General features: G+C 45.0%; 1 protein-coding gene across 1 annotated transcript in view; it reads left to right on the top strand.

Annotated features, from left to right (window-relative positions):
- Positions 1–19642, top strand: part of LOC139265339 (uncharacterized) — a 514006-nt gene that overhangs the window by 278703 nt on the left and 215661 nt on the right. Inside the window, exon 10 of the mRNA XM_070882307.1 lies at positions 19553–19611. Within this exon, the coding sequence (XP_070738408.1) occupies positions 19553–19611 (59 nt within the window). The remainder of the gene's footprint in view (positions 1–19552; positions 19612–19642) is intronic.

Here is a 19642-nt window from a genome sequence, read left to right as displayed (position 1 = left end):
ATGCGTGCTTTCTGGCAGGTTTTCCAGTGCACCAATCATTTAGATGTGTACCCATCAGCTCTCTTCTGCAGCCAGGCCAATCAGAGTCCTCATCTGACTCCTCTGCAGCAGAACTAGTGCCTGGTGTCTCACCACATGCAGATCCTGCCTCAATCCTATCCTCTTTCCATCTTTTGGATGAGACGTTAAAGCCGTCTACTCTCGGGTGGATGTAAAAGATCCCATGGCATTATTAGGGAGTTAGCCCCAGTGCCTGGCCAATATTTATCCCTCAATCAACAGAACAAAAACAGATTATCTGGTCATTATCACATTGCTGTTTGTGGGAGCTTGCTGTGCGCAAATTGGCTGCCACGTTTCCCACATTACAACAGTGACTACACTCCAAAAGTACTTCATTGACGATAAAGCACTTTGAGACATCCGGTGGTCGTGAAAGGCGCTATATAAATGTAAATCTTTCTAAATTACAGAGTGTCAGTATCTGAGCTGGTGGTTGTGGAATTGTGATGCTGTGTTTTCACCTTTCCTATCTTCCTACTCTTCCACTACTGCCTGGACAGGTTGTAGATCTTGTGCATCTTAACTGAAAAAGAAAGGAACAAGGGTGGGGTTGTGGTTAGGGGAGAAGAGAAAGTAAGAACTGTATGCTTACACCATCTGCAACTTGTAAGTCAGAAGAGAGTTAGGGATGAGGGAGAAGAGGGATGTGAGAAGGAGGATAAGGTATGAGGATGCCGTCATCTTCATTGGTTTCAGCCCCGCTGGTGGCCACGCCTCAGCAATGGCCCTTCCCACAATGGTCAGTACCGTCTCCTCCTTGGGGGTTAAACTGTGCAGGCGAGCCTGTCCCCCTCCAGTTAGTTCCTGCTTCTGCTGGTTGTGCGCCACCTTCTCCTGCAAGAGAGAGGGAAGTGTGTCGTGCAATCTGATTGGGTGATGTGGCTGTCATGGTTGAATAGCTGGCATGTGTGCATGCTATGAGATGTGGGTGAGAGGCTTTAGACAGTGCTAAATATGTAAGGGTGAGGTGAAGCATATAATGTAGGTACGAGTCTTGATGGAGATTGTTGGGAGGTGAGTGATGGGGCTGTGGTGAATTGAGTGAGGCTAATGGTGCGCTTGGTAGGATATGACATTTGAAGATGTATTCACTGACCTTGTCCACTCGTGTGAGATCATTAAGCTTCTTCCGGCACTGCATCCAGGTCCTTGGGTCTAAACTCCTGGCATTGACCTCCGGCTATCTGTTCCCACCCCTGAGGATGTCGAACATCTCTCTTCCTTTCTGCCTCATCTATCAAGACCTCCAGTGCAGCATTCGGAAACTTGGGGGCCCGTTCTCTCCCATGTTCAGCCATTTTTCTTTCTTTCCCATGACAGAAGCAGAATAACTCCAGCACCTGCTGCAGCCACATTGCACCTCCCCTTTAAGAGGTACAGGCTAACTTTAAGTTGTGCACACTAGCTTTAAGTAGCACAAGTTACTCATGATATTGGGCCAGTTGTTGATGCTTGCAGCCAATGAAGAGAGCTGACTGCACGTAGCAGACAGCACAAAGTTGGCATGCTGCCTGCATTCCATCCGATGGGCACGGATTAATTGCGCATTGCAATTCCATCACCCATTTTCGGGAGCCAACCAATTTGTAGCCCAAGACAATTAAAATGTAACCGAAGTTCAAGCTTCTCGCAGACAGTTAAATGAATGGTTGCCCATGGAGAAGAATCACATAAAAATATTCAGACTATGTTTATGCTTGAAAAAACAATCCGTAGGGTTTTGCTTAGAAAATGAAGAGTTGACCTTTAGAACCACTGCAGATAATTATCCTACAAACTTGGAGACTAGTTTCTACGAGAATTATTATTGAAACATTTTCTTATCTTATAGCCATTGTTTATAAAATTATTCATTGCCAATAATAGCTTCAGACAGAAGAACAAATTAAAATATTAGTGCCAAAAATAACCTAAAGTGGAATCCTAGAAAAACTGAAGAAAGTGGGTATCAAAGAGAAAACCCTTCACTGGTTAGAATCAGAGAAAGTTACAGCACGAAAGGAGGTCATTTCGGCCCATTGTGTCCATGCCGGCCAACAAAGAGCTATCCAGCCTAATCCCACTTTCCAGCTCATGGTTCTTAGTCTTGTAGGTTGCAGCACTTCAAGTTCACATCCAAGTACTTTTTAAATGTGGTGAGGGTTTCTGCCTCTGCCACCCTTTCAGGCAGTGAGCTCCAGATCCCCACCAACATCTGGGTGACATTTCCCCTCAAATCCCCTCTAAACCTCCTACTAATTACTTTAAATTTATGCCCCCTAGTTGTTGAACCCTCTGCTAAAGGAACTAAATCCTTCCTATCCACTCTAGCTAGGCCCTTCATTATTTTATACACCTTAATAAGGTCTCCCCTCAGCCTCCTCTGTTCCAACAAAAACAAACCCAGCTTATCCAATCTTTTCTCATAGCTAAAATTCTGCAGTCCAGGCAACATCCCTGTAAATCTCCTCTGTACCCTCTCCAGTACAATCACATCTTTCCTGTAATGTGGTGACCATAACTGCACGCAGTACTCTAGCTGTGGCCTAACTACTGTTTTATACAGTTCAAGCATAACCTCACTGCTCTTGTATTGTATGCCTCGGCAAATTAAGGCAAGTAATTCCGTATGCCTTCTTAACTTCTCAGTGTCCGACCATATAATGCAATTCCCTTGCCATGTTAGCCCTCCCCAAATGCATTACCTCACATTTCTCAGGATTGAATTCCATTTGCCACTGTCCAGTTGATTGATATCTTCGTGCAGTCCACAGCTTTCTTCTTCATTATCAACCACACGGCCAATTTTTGTATCATCTGCAAACTTCTTAATCATAGCCCCCGACATTCAAGTCTAAATCATTGATGTATACCACAAAAAGAAAGGGACCTCGTACTGAGCCCTGCAGAACCCCACTGGAAACACCCATCCAGACACACAAACACCCATCGACCATTAACCTTTGCTTCCTGCCTTTGAGCCAATTTTGGATCCAACTTGCCACTTTACTCTGGATCCCATGGGCTTTTACTTTCATGACTCGTCTGCCATGTGGGACCTTAGCAAAAGCCTTGCTAAAATCCATATACACGACATCAAACGCACTACCCTCATCGACCCTCCTTGTTAGCTCCTCAAAAAATTGAATCAAGTTAGTCAGACATGACCTTCCCTTAACAATCCATGCTGACTGTCATTGATTAATCCGTGTCTTTCTAAATGAAGATTTATGCTGCCCCTCAGAATTTTTTCCAATAATTTACCCACCACTGAAGTTAGGCTGATTCGCCTATAATTACTCGGTCTATCCCTTTGTCCCTTTATAAACAAAGGTGCAACGTTAGCAGTCCTCCGGTACCACACCTGTAGCCAAAGAGGCTTGGAAAATGATGGTCAGAGCCTCTGCTACTTCCTCTTTTGCTTCTCTCTAACAGCCTCAGGATCTCCTCCTTGAATGCCTTCCATTGTTCTGATTTTGATTTACCTTCAAGCAGCTGTTTCCAGTCCACTTTGGCTAAATCACATCTCAGCTTAGTAAAATTGGCTTTCCCCCAGTTGAGAACTTTTAATCCAGGTCTATCTTTGTCCCTTTCCATAATTACCCTAAATCTAACGGAATTATGATCACAAGCACCAAAATGTTCTCCCACTGATACCCCTTCCAGCTGCCCAGCTTCATTCCCTAAAACAAAGTCCAGAACTACCCTCTCCCTTGTTCGACTTGCTACATACTGGCTAAAAAAGTTCTCCAGAATGCATTTGAGGAATTCTGCACCCTCCATACCTTTCACACCAAGTCTATCCCAGTTAATATTAGGATAGTTAAAATCCCCAACTATAACTGCCTGATAGTTTTTGCACTTCTCAGAAATTTGTCTACATATTTGCTTTTCTAGCTCCCTCTGACTGTTTGGGGTTCTATAATGCATACCCAGCAGTTCCTTTTTTGTTCTTCAATTCAATCCATATGGCCTCATTTGATGATCCTTCTAACATATCATCCCTCCTCACAGCTGTAATTGTTTCTTTAATCAGTACTGCGATTCCCCCCTCCATTTTTTGTCCTCCTCTCTATCATAGAAACATAGAAAATAGGTGCAGGAGTAGGCCCTTCGAGCCTGTACCACCATTCGATACGATTATGGCTGATCTTTCCTTCAGTACTCCTTTCTCTCCATACCCCTTGATCCCTTTAGCCTCAAGGGCCATATCTAACTCCCTCTTGAATATATCCAATGAACTGGCATCAACAACTCTCTGCAGCAGGGAATTCCACAGGTTAACAACTCTGAGTGAAGAAGTTTGTCCTCATCTCAGTTCGAATGCCATACCCCTTATCCTAAGACTGTGTCCCCGGTTTTGGACTTCCCCAACATCGGGAACAATCTATCCGCATCTAACCTGTCCCGTCCCGTCAGAATCTTGTATGTTTCTATGAGATCCCCTCTAATCCTTCAAAACTCCAAAGTGTAAAGGCCCAGTTGATCCAGTCTCTCCTCATATGTCAGTCCGGCCATCCCGGGAATCAGTCTGGTGAACTTTCGCTGCGCTCCCTCAATAGCAAGAAAGTCATTCCTCAGATTAGGAGACCAAAATTGAACACAATATTCCAGGTGAGGCCTCACCAAAGCCTTGTACAACTGCAGTAAGACCTCCCTGCTCCTGTACTCAAATCCCCTAGCTATGAAAGCCAACATACCATTTGCATTCTTTACCGCCTGCTGTACCTACATGCCAACTTTCAATGACTGATGAACCATGACACCCAGGTCTCGTTGCACCTCCCCTTTTCCTAATCTGCCGCCATTCAGATTATATTCTGCCTTCGTGTTTTTGCCCCCAAAGTAGATAACCTCACATTTATCCACATTATACTGCATCTGTCATGCATTTGCCCATTCACCTAACCTGTCCAAGTCACCCTGCAGCCTCTTAACGACCCCTCACAGCACACACCGCCACCCAGTTTAGTGTCATCTGCAAACTTATAGATGTTGCACTCAATTCCTTCATCCAAATCATTGAGGTATATTGTAAAGAGCTGGGGTCCCAGCACTGAGCCCTGCGGCACTCCACTAGTCACTGCCTGCCATTCTGAAAAAGACCCATTTATCCCGACTCTCTGCTTCATGTCTGCCAATCAGTACTCTATCCCCATCAGTATATTACCCCCAGTACCATGTGCTTTGATTTTGCACACCAATCTCTTGTGTGGGACCTTGTCAAAAGCGTTTTGAAAGTCCAAATACATCACATCCACTGGTTCTCCCTTGTCCACTCTACTAGTTACATCCTCAAAAAATTTCAGTAGATTTGTCAAGCATGATTTCCCCTTCATAAATCCATGCTGACTTGGACCGATCCTGTCACTGCTTTACAAATGCACTGCTATGTCATCCTTAATAATTGATTCCAACATTTTCCCCACCACTGATGTCAGGCTAACCGGTCTATAATTACCTGCTTTCTCTCGCCTTCCCTTTTTAAAAAGTGGTGTTACATTAGCTACCTTCAAGTACATAGGAACTGATCCCGAGTTGCTAGACTGTTGGAAAATGATCACCAATGCATCCACTATTTCTAGGGCCACTTCCTTAAGTACTCTGGAATGCAGACTATCAGGCCCCGGGGATTTAGCGGCCTTCAATCCCATCAATTTCCCTAACACAATTTCCTGCCTAATAAGGATATCCTTCAGTTCCTCCTTCTCACTAGACCCTTGGTGCCCTAGTACTTACGGAGGGTATTTGTGTCTTCCTTCGTGAAGACAGAACCAAAGTGTTTGTTCAATTGGCCTGCCATATCTTTGTTCCCCATTATAAATTCACCTGAATCCGATTGCAATCCATCTTCACTAATCTTTTTCTCTTCACATATCTTTAGAAGCTTTTGCAGTCAGTTTTTATGTTCCCGGCAAGCTTCTTCTTGGACTCTATTTTCCCCCTCTTCATTACACCCTTTGTCGACCTCTGCTGAATTCTAAATTTCTCCCAATCCTCAGGTTTGCTGCTTTTTCTGGCCAATTTATATTCCTCTTCCTTGGATTTAACACTATCCTTAATTTCCCTTGTTAGCCACGGTTGAGCCACCTTCCCCGTTTTATTTTTACTCCAGACAGGGATGTACAATTGCTGATGTTCATCCATGTGATCTTTAAATGTTTGCCATTGCCTATCCACCGTCAACCCTTTAAGTATCATTTGCCAGTCTACTCTAGCCAATTCACGCTTCAAACCATTGAAGTTACCTTTCCTTAAGTTCAGGACCCTAGTTTCTGAATTAACTGTGTCACTCTCCATCCTAATAAAGAATTCTACCATGTTATGGTCACTCTTCCCCAAGGGGTCTCACACAAGAAGATTGCTAATTAGTCCTTTCTCATTACACATCACCCAGTCTAGGATGGCCAGCTCCCTGGTTGGTTCCTCGACATATTGGTCTGGAAAACCATCCCTAAAACACTCCAGAAAATCCTCCTCCACCGCATTGCTACCAATTTGGTTAGTCCAATCAATATGTAGTTTAAAGTCACCCATGATAACTGCCGTACCTTTATTGCATGCATCCATTATTTCTTGTTTGATGCTGTCCCCAACCTTACTACTACTGTTTGGTCGGTACACAACTCCCACTAGCGTTTTCTGCCCCTTGGTGTTCCGCAACTCCACCCATACCGATTCCACATCATCCAAGCTGATGTCCTTTCTTATTATTGCATTAATTTCCTATTTAACCAGCAATGCCACCCCGCCTCCTTTTTCTTTCTGTCTATCCTTCCTAAATGTTGAATACCCATGGATGTTGAGTTCCCAGCCTTGGTCATCCTGGAGCCATGTCTCCGTGATGCCAATTACATCATACCCGTTAACTGCTATCTGTGCAGTTAATTCGTCCACCTTATTCCGAATACTCCTCGCATTAAGGCACAGAGCCTTCAGGCTTATCTTTCTAACACACTTTGCCCCTTTAGAATTTTGCTGTAATGTGGCTCTTTTTGCTTTTTGCCTTCGGTTTCTCTTCCACTTTTACTTTTCTTCTTTCTATCTTTTGCTTCTGCCCCCATTCTATTTCCCTCTGTCTCCCTGCATAGGTTCCCAATCCCCCTGCCGTATTAATTTAACTCCTTCCCAACAACACTAGCAAACACTCCCCTTAGGACATTGGTTCCGGTCCTGCCCAGGTGCAGACCGTCTGAAAACCCTGTAACCAGGAATGTTGCGTTGTCATACCTGCCCTTCTTTCAGCCATGTCTCAGTAACAGCTATAATATCATACTCCCAAATGTCAATCTGTGCTCTCAGCTCATTTGCCTTATTCCCTCGACTCTTTGCATTGAAGTAGATACTATTTAGCACTGCAAAACTCCCTTATTGTCTATTTTCTAGCCTTGGTTTTTTCTGCCTTCCAAATTCACTTTCTAAATTTTCTGCTTTCCAATTCCAGCTATGCTTCTTTCGCTTCTGAAACCACTCTCAGGTTTCCATCCCCCTGCCAAGCTAGTTTAAACCCTCCCCAACACACTTGCAACCCTCCTCCCCCCTGCTGGCGAGGATATTAGTCCTGGCTCTGTTGAGGTGCAACCCGTCCCGCTTGTCCAGGTCCCACCTACCCCAGAAACGGTCTCAATGCCTCAGGAATCTAAAGCCCTCCCTCCTGCATCACTTCTCCAGCCACATATTCATCTGCTCTATCCTATTTCTATACTCACGAGCATGTGGCACCGGGAGTAATCCGGAGATTACTAACTTTGAGGTCCTGTTTTTTTAATCTCTCTCCGAGCTCCATATTATCTGCCGACAGGACCTCATCCCTCTTTCTACCGATGGCATTGGTGCTGATATGGACCACATCCTCTGACTGTTCGCGCTCTCCCCTCAGAATGTCCCGCAGACGCTCAGTGACATCCTTGTCCCTGGCACCAGGGAGGCAACATACCATCCTGGAGTCACGTCTGTGGCTGCATAAACGCCTGTGTGCTCCCCTAACTATCTAATTCCCTACCACTATTGCTCTTCCACTCTTCCTTCCTCCCCTCGCCCCCACACCCTGCATGCAGCTGAGCCACCCGTGGTGCCGTGGACTTGGCTCTGGTTGCACTCCCCAGAGGAACCATCGCCCCCACCAGTACTCAGAACAGAATAACAGTTGGAGAGTGAGATGCGCTCAGGGGACTCTTGCACTACCTGTCTGGTCCTCTTCTGTCTGGTGGTCACCCATTCCCTCTCTGCCAGCGCACTCTTAAGCTGCGGGCTGATCACCTCTAGAAACATGCTATCCACGAATCTCTCAGCCTCGTGGATGCACTGCAGTGACTCTAACTGCCGCTCAAGCTCCGAAACATGGACCTCGAGCTGCCGTAGCTGGCGACACTTGCTGCACATGTGGTCGTCCAGGCCACAAGAAGAATCCAGAAATTCCCACATGGCACAGAATGTGCATTCCACGGGACAGAGCTGCCCTGCCATGCCTCTATTTAATAGACTAAAAAACTAACTTAAAAAAAATAACTTAAACCTTAAAAAAAAAACTTACCAACTACTCACCAATCAGCTCCTTCCCTTGTGCCAACACCACTTTTTTACTCTGACATCATTCTTTCGAATTTTGCCTCTGTTGAGTCGCTGCCGCTCTGCTGTCACTCAGGCCCGCTGCCTCCAGTCTCAGGCCTGCACTCTCCGCACTCTTTATTAACCTCCCGCTGCTGCGCTAATCCCGCTCGGGTCCACTTCCTCCGGTCTCGAGTTGGAAGATGGTCGTGGTTGTCACAGGTCAGCTCTGCACGAGTTCTGCAGAGAAGCATCCTCAACCCAACGATCTTCAGCTGCATCATCAATGACCCTCCCTCCTTCTGAAGTTTAGAATTCAGGTTGTTCGTTGACAATTCTGATGTTCGGCTCCATTCACAACTTCTCTAATAATGAAGCAGCCCTTGCCAACCTAGAGCAGGAGCTGGATACCATCCTGACTTGGGCTGACAAGTGTCAGATAACATTTGCGCCACATAAGTGCCAGGTGGTGATCACCTCAAACAAGGCATAGCCCAAACATCTCCGATTGACTGGAACAGCTGGGAAGTTGGCTGGTACTATTAAACTGAAGCCCAGGGGTTAAAATTTTTGCTGCAGTATGTTAGTTTTGAACTGACACCAAACCGGAATTTTCTGGGGGGTCAGCGAGTGGGGGTTGCTGGACGGGTGGGAAATTTGATATTTTTGACAAAGGGTCTGAAACCCACTGTCAACTCACTCCCACGCGCCTTTCTTGATGTCTGATCTGTCAGCTATTCAGGTAATTAGTGGCTTGTTTAGAGCCACTTAATGATTTTCAGCGTACCTTTTGCATTTGAACACGGGGTGTGCATTAGTCGCGGACCACATCAGTCAAGCTGAGGCGGGAGTTCAGTGGCCATTGAAACAGCTGATGAGTTGACAGCTTCAAATGTACAGTAAAAGCTCCCACCTTCCAGGGATATCTTCCCTCAGCCACAAGCTCTTCCTCACTGCATTTCTACAATAGATTCAGCATGTTGCAAATCTTTACACGAGTATCCGCCCAGCCTGTCCGCATTACCTCTATCACCATTGACAGATCGCTTCTGTTATCTCTTCCATCAGCATGGGTGCACATTATACCCTCTCACCTTGGTCCTCAGAATCCCACCATGACCAACAGCACCAACAACAACACTAATCTTCTCTGCAATTAACTGATGCAGCACAGGACAGAAGCCATCAGCACCTGAGCACATTACTGCCAGGGAGGCCAGGGATGGCTTCAACATGGCCAGATTCACTTCACTTGACACTGTACACCCAGGCTGCCACATGATGCGCCAGGTTGGCACCATAACCACACCAACACCATATAGCATTCTTACAGTGCCTAAGGCATTCCTTTTCTTTTGGACAATTTGCAGGGGTATCGTTATAAGAACATAAGAAATGGGAACAGGAGTAGGCCATACAGCCCCTCGAGCCTGCTCCGCCATTCAGTAAGATCATGGCTGATTTGATCATGGACTCAGCTCCACTTCCCCGCCCGCTCCCCATAACCCCTTATCGTTTAAGAAACTGTCTATTTCTGTCTTAAATTTATTCAATGTCTCAGCTTCCACAGCCCTCTAAGGCAGCAAATTCCACAGATTTACATCCCCTTAGAGAAGAGATTTCTCCTCATCTCAGTTTTAAGTGGGCGGCCCCTTATTCTAAGATCATGCCCTCTAGTTCTAGACTTCCCCATCAGTGGAAACATCCTCTCTGCATCCACCTTGTCAAGCCCCCTCATAATCTTAATATGTTTCGATAAAATCACCTCTCATTCTTCTGAATTCCAATGAGTAGAGGCCCAACCTACTTAACCTTTCCTCATAAGTCAACCCTCTCATCTCCGGAATCAATCTAGTGAACCTTCTCTGAACTGCCTCCAAAGCAAGTACAGGCAAGTCTCCATTATCCGAATCCCTCGGGGATTGGGCTATGCCGGGTAAATGATTTCTGTTAGAGCGAGTTGACATTACAGTTAATGCTTACAGTACTGCAGGTGTGCTCTAACCAATAACTGTAGCATATCTTCTAATCCTTGAATTCTAGTCCTCTAGATCTAAAGACAATTAGGCTTGTTGATTACTTCCTGTAACTGTTCATGGCATTTTAATGAATTATGAGAGGCAGTGGACCTGTGTGCGAGCAGCAGCGGGAGCTGAGGCAAAGCAGAGTGCTTAAAAGCAGCGCGGCAAGTACAGGTTCGACAGAGGCAATGGAACTGCGTGGGAGCAGCAGCGGGAGCTGAGGCGAGGCAGAGCGCTTAAAAGCAAGGCTCAACGGGCAACATTCAAAAGGAACATCAGAGTTTCAAAGTGATGTCACACACATGGAATTTTAAATGCCGTTACAACGGTTTCCCGTTGCATCCGTGTGCAGATAACCGAGAGTTGCCTGTATATCCTTTCGTAAATATGGAAACCAAAACTGCACGCAGTATTCCAGGTGTGACCTCACCAATACCCTGTATAGCTGTAGCAAGACTTCCCTGCTTTTCTACTCCATCCCCTTTGCAATAAAGGCCAAGATTCCATTGCCCTTCCTGATCACTTGCTGTACCTGCATACTATCCTTTTGTGTTTCATGCACAAGTACCTCCAGGTCCCGCTGTACTGCAGCACTTTGCAATCTTTCTCCATTTAAATAATAACTTGCTCTTTGATTTTTTTCTGCCAAAGTGCATGACCTCACACTTTCCAACATTATACTCCATCTGCCAAATTTTTGCCCACTCACTTAGCCTGTCTATGTACTTTTGCAGATTTGTTGTGTCCTCCTCACACATTGTTTTTCCTTCCATCTTTGTATCGTCATCAAACTTGGCTACGTTACACACAGTCCCTTCTTCCAAGTCGTTAATATAGATTGTAAATAATTGGGGTCCCAGCACTGATCCCTGCAGCACCCCAGTAGTTACTGGTTGCCAACCAGAGAATGCGCCATTTATCCTGACTCTCTGTTTTCTGTTAGTTAGCTACTCCTCTATCCATGCTAATATATTACCGCCAACCCAGTGAACTTTTATCTTGTGCAGTAACCTTTTATGTGGTTCCATGTCAAATGCCTTCTGGAAGTCCAAATACACCACCATCCACTGGTTCCCCTTTATCCATCCTGTTCGTTACATCCTCAAAGAATTCCAGCAAATTTGTCAAACATGACTTCCCCTTCATAAATCCATGCTGACTCTGCCTGACCGAATTTTGCTTTTCCAAATGTTCGGCTACTGCTTCTTTAATAATGGATTTATGTTGTGTCGCACTATTTAATTTAGTTATGTCTCACTATTCACTGCAACTCACTAAGCCATTTCCAAAGGTGCACATAAATCTGTCCAAGAACACAAAGTGTTGAAGATAAAGGTTTCAATGTTTGACACCACGTTAACAGAAACATTACATGAATATTGGATAAGACACCCAAGTTGCTACCCTTGTGTGTTGTTAGTTGGTATGATTGCACTGGGATGAGTGTGAGATGGGGATGTGATAATACAGATAGAGAGTGATGGGTGGAGGTGCAAGGTAAGTTGGTGTAAGCATGTGCAGGAGTAGGGTAGGGAAAGCAAAGTGATGGGGATGTGATGAGAGGTACAGCAGGATGAGGTTGAATGTGGCTTTGTACTAATGTTTCATGATCTGCTGAGATCATTGAAACGTTTGCAGAACTGCATCGAGGTCCTCCTGACCACATCTCTGCATGTGCCCCCTCCTGTGCAATCTGGCTGTGTTGATCTCCTGCAGATGTCTCTTCCGTATTGGGAAGGGAAGAGCACCTCTCTGCATATGGAGGGAGTCAAGGGAGAGCCTGGGTGCAGCCCTGTGCCTTTGTGCAGTGTTTGCAGCAGCTCAGTGCTGGAGAACACTGACAGCACAACTGTCAAAATAAATTTGGACATGGTCCCTTTTAGGAAACAGGCTGATGATGCGTCATGAAATGACATCACCAGACCCGCTTCCACTAATTGGCCGGGAAATGCGGTGGGCAGGCTTAACAAGCCCAATCAAGGGAAATTAATTTCACAGTGCCGGATGGAGCCAGGAGCAGGGTCGGGACTTGTCACCGACATTGTCCGCAATGTACCTGCTGACGTCAGCAAAATCTCAGCCCAAAAGTCACCTGCCTTTCCCAGAGTAAGAGTTTTAAAAGATAGAAAAATTAAATTTTAGCATTAATTTTAATATTAAAAAACCATGTCCATTAAGGTAAGTTTATTTTTAACCCTTTCAGTAGTGGGGAAAATGTTGGAATCAATTATTAAGGATGAAATAGCAGCACATTTGGAAAGCAGTGACAGGATCGGTCCAAGTCAGCATGGATTTATGAAGGGAAATCATGCTTGACAAATCTTCTGGAATTTTTTGAGGATGTAACTAGTAGAGTGGACAAGGGAGAACCAGTGGATGTGGTGTATTTAGACTTTCAAAAGGCTTTTGACAAGGTCTCACACAAGAGATTGGTGTGCAAAATCAAAGCACATGGTATAGGGGGTAATGTACAGACATGGATAGAGAACTGGTTGGCAGACAGGAAGCAGAGAGTCGGGATAAACGGGTCCTTTTCAGAATGGCAGGCAGTGACTAGTGGAGTGCCACACGGCTCAGTACTGGGACCCCAGCTATTTACTATATACATCAATAATTTAGATGAAGGAATTGAGTGTAGTATCTCCAAATTTGCAGATGACATTAAACTCAGTGGTGGTGTGAGTACTGTGAGGAGGATGCTCAGAGGCTGCAGGGTGACTTGGACAGGTTAGGTGAGTGGGCAAATGCATGGCAGATGCAGTATAATGTGGATAAATGTGAGGTTATCCACTTTGGGGGCAAAAACACGAAGGCAGAATATTATCTGAATGGCGGCAGACTAGGAAAAGGGGAGGTGCAATGAGACCTGGGTGTCATGGTTCATCAGTCATTGAAAGTTGGCATGCAGGTACAGCAGGCGGTGAAGAAGGCAAATAGTATGTTGGTCTTCATAGCTAGGGGATTTGAGTATAGGAGCAGGGAGGTCTTGCTGCAGTTGTACAGGGCTTTGCTGAGGCCTCACCTGGAATATTGTGTTCAGTTTTGGTCTCCTAATCTGAGGAAGGATGTTCTTGCTATTGAGGGAGTGCAGCGAAGGTTCACCAGACTGATTCCCAGGATGGCTGGTCTGACATATGAGGAGTGACTGGATCAACTGGGCCTTTATACACTGGAGTTTAGAAGGTTGAAAGGGGATCTCATAGAAACATAAGATTCTGACGTGACTGGACAGGTTAGATGCGGGAAGAATGTTCCCGATGTTGGGGAAGTCCAGAACCAGGGGACACAGTCTTAGGATGAGGGGTAGGCCATTTAGGACTGAGATGAGGAGAAAGTTCTTCACTCAGAGAGTTATTAACCTGTGGAATTCCCTGCCGCAGAGAGTTGTTGATGCCAGTTCATTGGATATATTCAAGAGGGAGTTAGATATGGCCCTTACGGCTAAAGGGATCAAGGGGTATGGAGAGAAAGCAGGAACCGGGTACTGAGGGAATGATCAGCCATGATCTTGTTGAATGTTGGTGCAGGCTCGAAGGGCCGAATGGCCTACTCCTGCACCTATTTTCTATGTTTCTATTAAAACATTTTTAAAATATTTTCAAAAAAATGTTTTTTTCCTGAAAACATTTAATTTAATTCAATTTCAATTAATTTTAAATATGTGAGTTTTTTTTTATTGTGTTTGTGTTTTGGGGGGGGTATTCTCATTGATAGTAATGGGAGCTCAGACAAACGGAACTCACCATTTTTATCAATGACATTATTACATTGTGATTGGTGGTTCAGGCCCATGTGATCCCAGGATGCACTTACTTTCCTGGGATACATGGGCCCCTGCGCTAGGCTGTGCATCTGGGCCTCGGACCGGACGTGTTCGATCCTTTGGGACCACCAGGTACTTTTGTGAAAAAAATTTAGGTCGGGGGCATCCGCCCGCGGGAAGCCTCCGACAGCAATTTTAGGCCCAATATGTCTGCCTGCGCTTCCCATCCACAAAACCTTACTTCCTGTTGTCATGTCAGTGTCACCTTTTGCCATTATAATTCCTATATCCACATTTATAATATCAACTGCCTATATATATGTCATGCTGTAATTGCACCATCGTGCCACTGGTTCGTTAAGTTTTGCGTCTTCCAACTCCTCATTATGTACGCTAGTGGAACACTTATGCTTTAATCAACTTTACTCTCCTTTCTAATTGCCCTAAATTTTGCTACTTACCTATAAACAAAATCAAATCAAACTTTACATAACAACTTATGATTATGTAGCTCCTTTAACATAGAAAATCAATTCCAAGGTCCCTCACAGAGGCCCTGAAAAATGGACACCAAGCCAAAGATATCAGGAGGGGTGACCAAAGTTTGGTGAAGCAGGTGGGTTTTAAGGCAGGAGAGGGAGGTGGTGAGCAGAGGGGTTTAGGGAGGATTATTAGATCGGTTAAATTTCATTTTGTCCACCCGTTATAGAACCTGTTGGATTTTCATTCCTTTGAGTGCAATGTCACGGGAGATCATCCGGCTATTGTATATTAAAACTGGCAAGTGGTCTCAAGATGCTGGTGTAGGTACTGAGTAGATGGTAATGGAAATATAATGTTAGGTGACAGATTGCAAATAGTGGGATGCCAACTTGCTCAACATATCCTCTTAGTCACCTCCAAGTCAGTTCATCTAAAAATAATTGCACTTCTACCATCATAGAAATAGGCCAAACAAACACATCACATGTTAACAGAACCTCCAAACACAAAAAGTGGTAATCAGAACAAACAGAATTGTAATTCTCCAAAACAAAAAGCTTTTCAACTTTTCAGATGAGGACTTGGACTGGCAAAAGCAATGCACTGGCACAGTAGTAAAGAAAACATAAATAAGGAAGCATCATCTGAACTAATTCAGCACAACAGAAGACTGAACCAGTGTTGAAGATTTGTTTGTGCTTTGAAATTGTGAATCTTGATTGCAGACAAGAAACAGTTCAGTGAGCGCCATCTTAGTATCATTAAAATGATGGGGAACTAATCAATAAGGGAAGCTCACCTTCACCAGAACACCAGAGCAGATTGTCCACCTATAATCACTCCAGTGAAATCGATGTTCGTGAGGAGAAGCAATCATGGTATGTTGAAAACCTGGACCCATGTAACAAACAGCTGTCTCCCACGTCTAACTGATCAGAAAACATTGCACCAGCAGAACATAAATCAGGGTATCCTCACCCCTATTGAACAGAGTGTATGAGATCCCCACGCCTCCCTTGAGAAACACCACTATGATAAGAATGCATGGCACAAAAGCCACAATAAGCAGAAAGCCTGAAACTCTGGAATAAGCAGAAATCACCCCTTCCACTGAGCAGAAAGTATGGATCACCCCACCACCACAAGCAGAAATTCAGTCGCTTTCCAACTGAGCAGAAATATAGCTGTCCACCTTCGATCATTGAGCAGAAGTAAACATACCAACCCTTCCACACTCCACAACAAATAGACTACAGGCAACACCATCCAGTGAGCTAAAATCCATCCTCTCCACTGAGCAAAATGTTGCCCCCCCCCCCCCCCCCCCGTTCCACTGAATGGAATTAGTACACAACCATCACCCTTGAGAAGTCCAAATAATGCCTCGCTAAACAGAATCCCCTCACTAATAAAAATGCTGTCAGCAACTCCCCACGCGCCACTGAACAGATTTCTGGATAGTAATTCTGCTCCGAAATTGAAACATCGTTCCCCTCTCCATCGAGGGAAAATACAGTCTTCCATACCCCCTACAGCGGACCAAATGGTTTTGCAGCCCCCCCACCCCCCGCCAGTGAAGACAAGCCTGGCCTCCTTCATGTGTTCACTGAGGACAAAGTTGCCCTTGCTATACCCGACAACAAAGGAAAAGTCAACTTCCACCAGTGAGGACACTTGTCCTTCCCTCCCCTGCCCCTCACCTCGCCATGAATACAAACTCGCTATTGCCCCTTTCCATGCAAGAACAAGTTTGAGGAGAGACTAGATCAACTGGGCCTTTATTCACTGGAGTTTAGAAGGATGAGAGGAGATCTCATAGAAACATATAAGATTCTGACGGGACTGGACAGGTTAGATGCAGGAAGAATGTTCCCGATGTTGGGGAAGTCCAGAGCCAGGGGACATAGTCTTTGGATAAGGGGTAGGCCATTTAGGACTGAGATGAGGAGAAACTTCTTCACCCAGAGAGTCGCTAACCTGTGGAATTCCCTGCCGCAGAGAGTTGTTGATGCCAGTTCATTGGATATATCCAAAGAGGGAGTTAGATATGACCCTTATGGTTAAGGGGATCAAGGGGTATGGAGAGAAAGCAAGAAAGGGGTACTGAAGGAATGATCAGCCATGATCTTATTGAATGGCGGTGCAGGCTCGAAGGGCCGAATGGCCTACTCCTGCACCTATTTTTCTGTGAGTCTATGTTTTGACCCCACCCCCATGAGCAGTAACTCATTCTCCACTAATCAGAAGTAAAATCTCACATGCCATACACAGAAAAAGCTCATGCCTCTTCCAATCCCTCACCCAGAAGCAACTCAAGCACCATATCCCTATGTGCCAGCCTTGGCTCAGTGGTAGCATTCTTGCCTTTGAATCAGAAGGTTGTGCCCTCTAGAGATTGAGTATGTAATCTAGGCAGATACTTCAGTGCATTATTGAGTGGCTGTTGTCTACTGTTAGAACTGGTGACACAGCACAGAGGATGAACAGAAATAATTGGAGACCATTCTAATGTCAAAATAACATTGATGATAAGTAGACTTAATTAGACACTGATTCAAAATTCAACTAAATTGTTCAATTGAACTCAAATATAAGTAAACTGAAATTAAAACATGTAAAGGCACTTGGACTTGGATTTACAGTCCCGACAATAATGTAAGAGTTGTAAGGACATTCGCTGGGCAAGAGTTGGGCAAATAACCCAAATCTCCACCTGCGGGGGCCTTTTACTTTCGTAGATGTTGGATCTGTCAAAAGACAATTTGACAGTTCACAAGTGCCGGCTTTCGGCCCATGTGTTTTGCGCGTCTAAACCCGGAACTTGTGGGTCCTCTTCGGGCACATGCACCCGGAGAAACTACAATTTATGGCCCAAGATTTTAATATATTATTGCTATAACATGTTAATATATAGTAGATATTTGGTCTTAATTTGATTCGATTTACAGTTCATACTGTAAGCATACTTTCGGTCCAGACCAGCTCGTACTGTGTTACTTGTGAAGAAAAACTAGCATTTTAATTTAGTTTCACAAACTAAGAAATATCAAGCCATTTTTTGATTAGCATGTGTAATTATGGTTTAAAAAAAACCTCCACCTGAAACAGGGCACACCTACTGATTATAAAGTGTTCCCTCCTCCCCAATGCATGGGGTGGACAGTCCGCTGATTTTCAGCACTTTGGTTCTTGTTTCCGGTTGGAGCAATGTTGGTGTCGGGAGAGGGGTGGAAGTGGGGGCAGTAGTCCGATGTCAGCGCGAGTTCCATGGCACACTGACGCATCACAACATCCCTCCCCCTCAGTTAAAGGGGAGGGCCGCTGCGAACCCTGCAGCCACTTTAGCAAACACTGGGTCACCAGGGAGGGTTTCGGCCAGGCCACCCGGGCTGCCTGTTAGACGGACCTGACAATTAACATAAAATGGCGGCTGTGGCATTGCGCCCTCCCCTTTAAGGGCGGACGCACCGCCCAGCCACAAGAAGGTTCCCGCTGGGAAAAGCTGTCAGTGGCACCGAGCAGTGGCTGATCCACTCCCACGGGGCTATTTCCCATGCGGGGCGGAAACAGGGTTGCCGCCAGTGAGTTAAGAGGTCGACAGGGTGGAAACACAGGCAGAGCAGAGATGTTCTCTGCCGGGAAAATCCACGAGGGCAATTTTCAAAATGGCGGCCCCTCCACACCGACCGAGCATTGAATGCTTACCGACTTGTTACTGCCGCTTTCAGGCAGCCACGGCTCTTACTGAAAGGGACAATTTCAGCCCCAGCATATTCTGTACAAAATAAATGATTAAGCATGGACATTTTATTGTTTTAAAATTAAAAATGCTAAAGTTGTATTACTGTGTTAATTAGGTTTTCAGACATCATCTTATTTGTTTCAATGATTGCCCAGAAAAAAATAATTTTGTTAATTAAGTTCAAAGAAAGTTTCATGCAAGCAATTCTATTTACAGATTACATCATTAAAATGATAAAACAGTCTGTCTTACAATTTTGCAGAAAGAAAATGCAAATCCAATCTTGCTGAGAGTCTGCAGGCTGAGTTTAGGTTTATGCATACAATGGGCTGTTGCTGGATGGTGTACACCCACCGCCTGCCCCCTCTAACCAACAGGAGGCCCGAGCCAGAAAGAGGCCCGGACCTCATTTACACACAGCTGGCACTCTGAGTCAGCTCACTGGTTGGGGAGGGCAAAATCGGCTGACTCCCTTTAAGGACCACTGGTTAGGCCATTCAATGCCAGTATAAATGCGCGGAGCATCAGCAGCGCAAGTTCCACCCATTTGTACCGTAAAATTGCAGTCGTGTCCTATGTACGTCATGGGATCCTGATTTGCATATTACTAGTGGCCATCCGTGTGGACAGGCAGGTGTTCCCTCCACCCTTCTCAGGACCCTGCTCATGGTGGCAGGGTCCAGAGTGCAAGCGTTAACATGACGGTAGGTAACCCAATGCCATTTTCAGGCTGCTACCACAACATTTACGTCAGACGGAGGCACTGAAAATCGATAGTATCGATAATAAAACTATCTGCATAAGTAGACAGTTTTAGTTTCAAACTTAATTTAAATTAATTCTGTGGCGTCGATGGTTATCTATGTGTCTGGATTCTGAATGGACCCTCTATTTTATACCTTACCATACATAAATTAAACCAATATATTTTAACACATTTCATTTTTTTTCCAGGAGGCATTGTAAATGTGATGCCAATGTTATTTTCTGAGATTTCACAGAACCGATCCCAGGTAGGATTTATGTTTATTTAAATCTATTTTT

This window comes from Pristiophorus japonicus, chromosome 6, assembly GCF_044704955.1.
Source record: "Pristiophorus japonicus isolate sPriJap1 chromosome 6, sPriJap1.hap1, whole genome shotgun sequence".
Classification (NCBI taxonomy): Eukaryota; Metazoa; Chordata; class Chondrichthyes; family Pristiophoridae; genus Pristiophorus; species Pristiophorus japonicus.
Note: the sequence above shows the minus strand (reverse complement) of the source record. Positions and strands in the feature narration are given on the sequence as shown.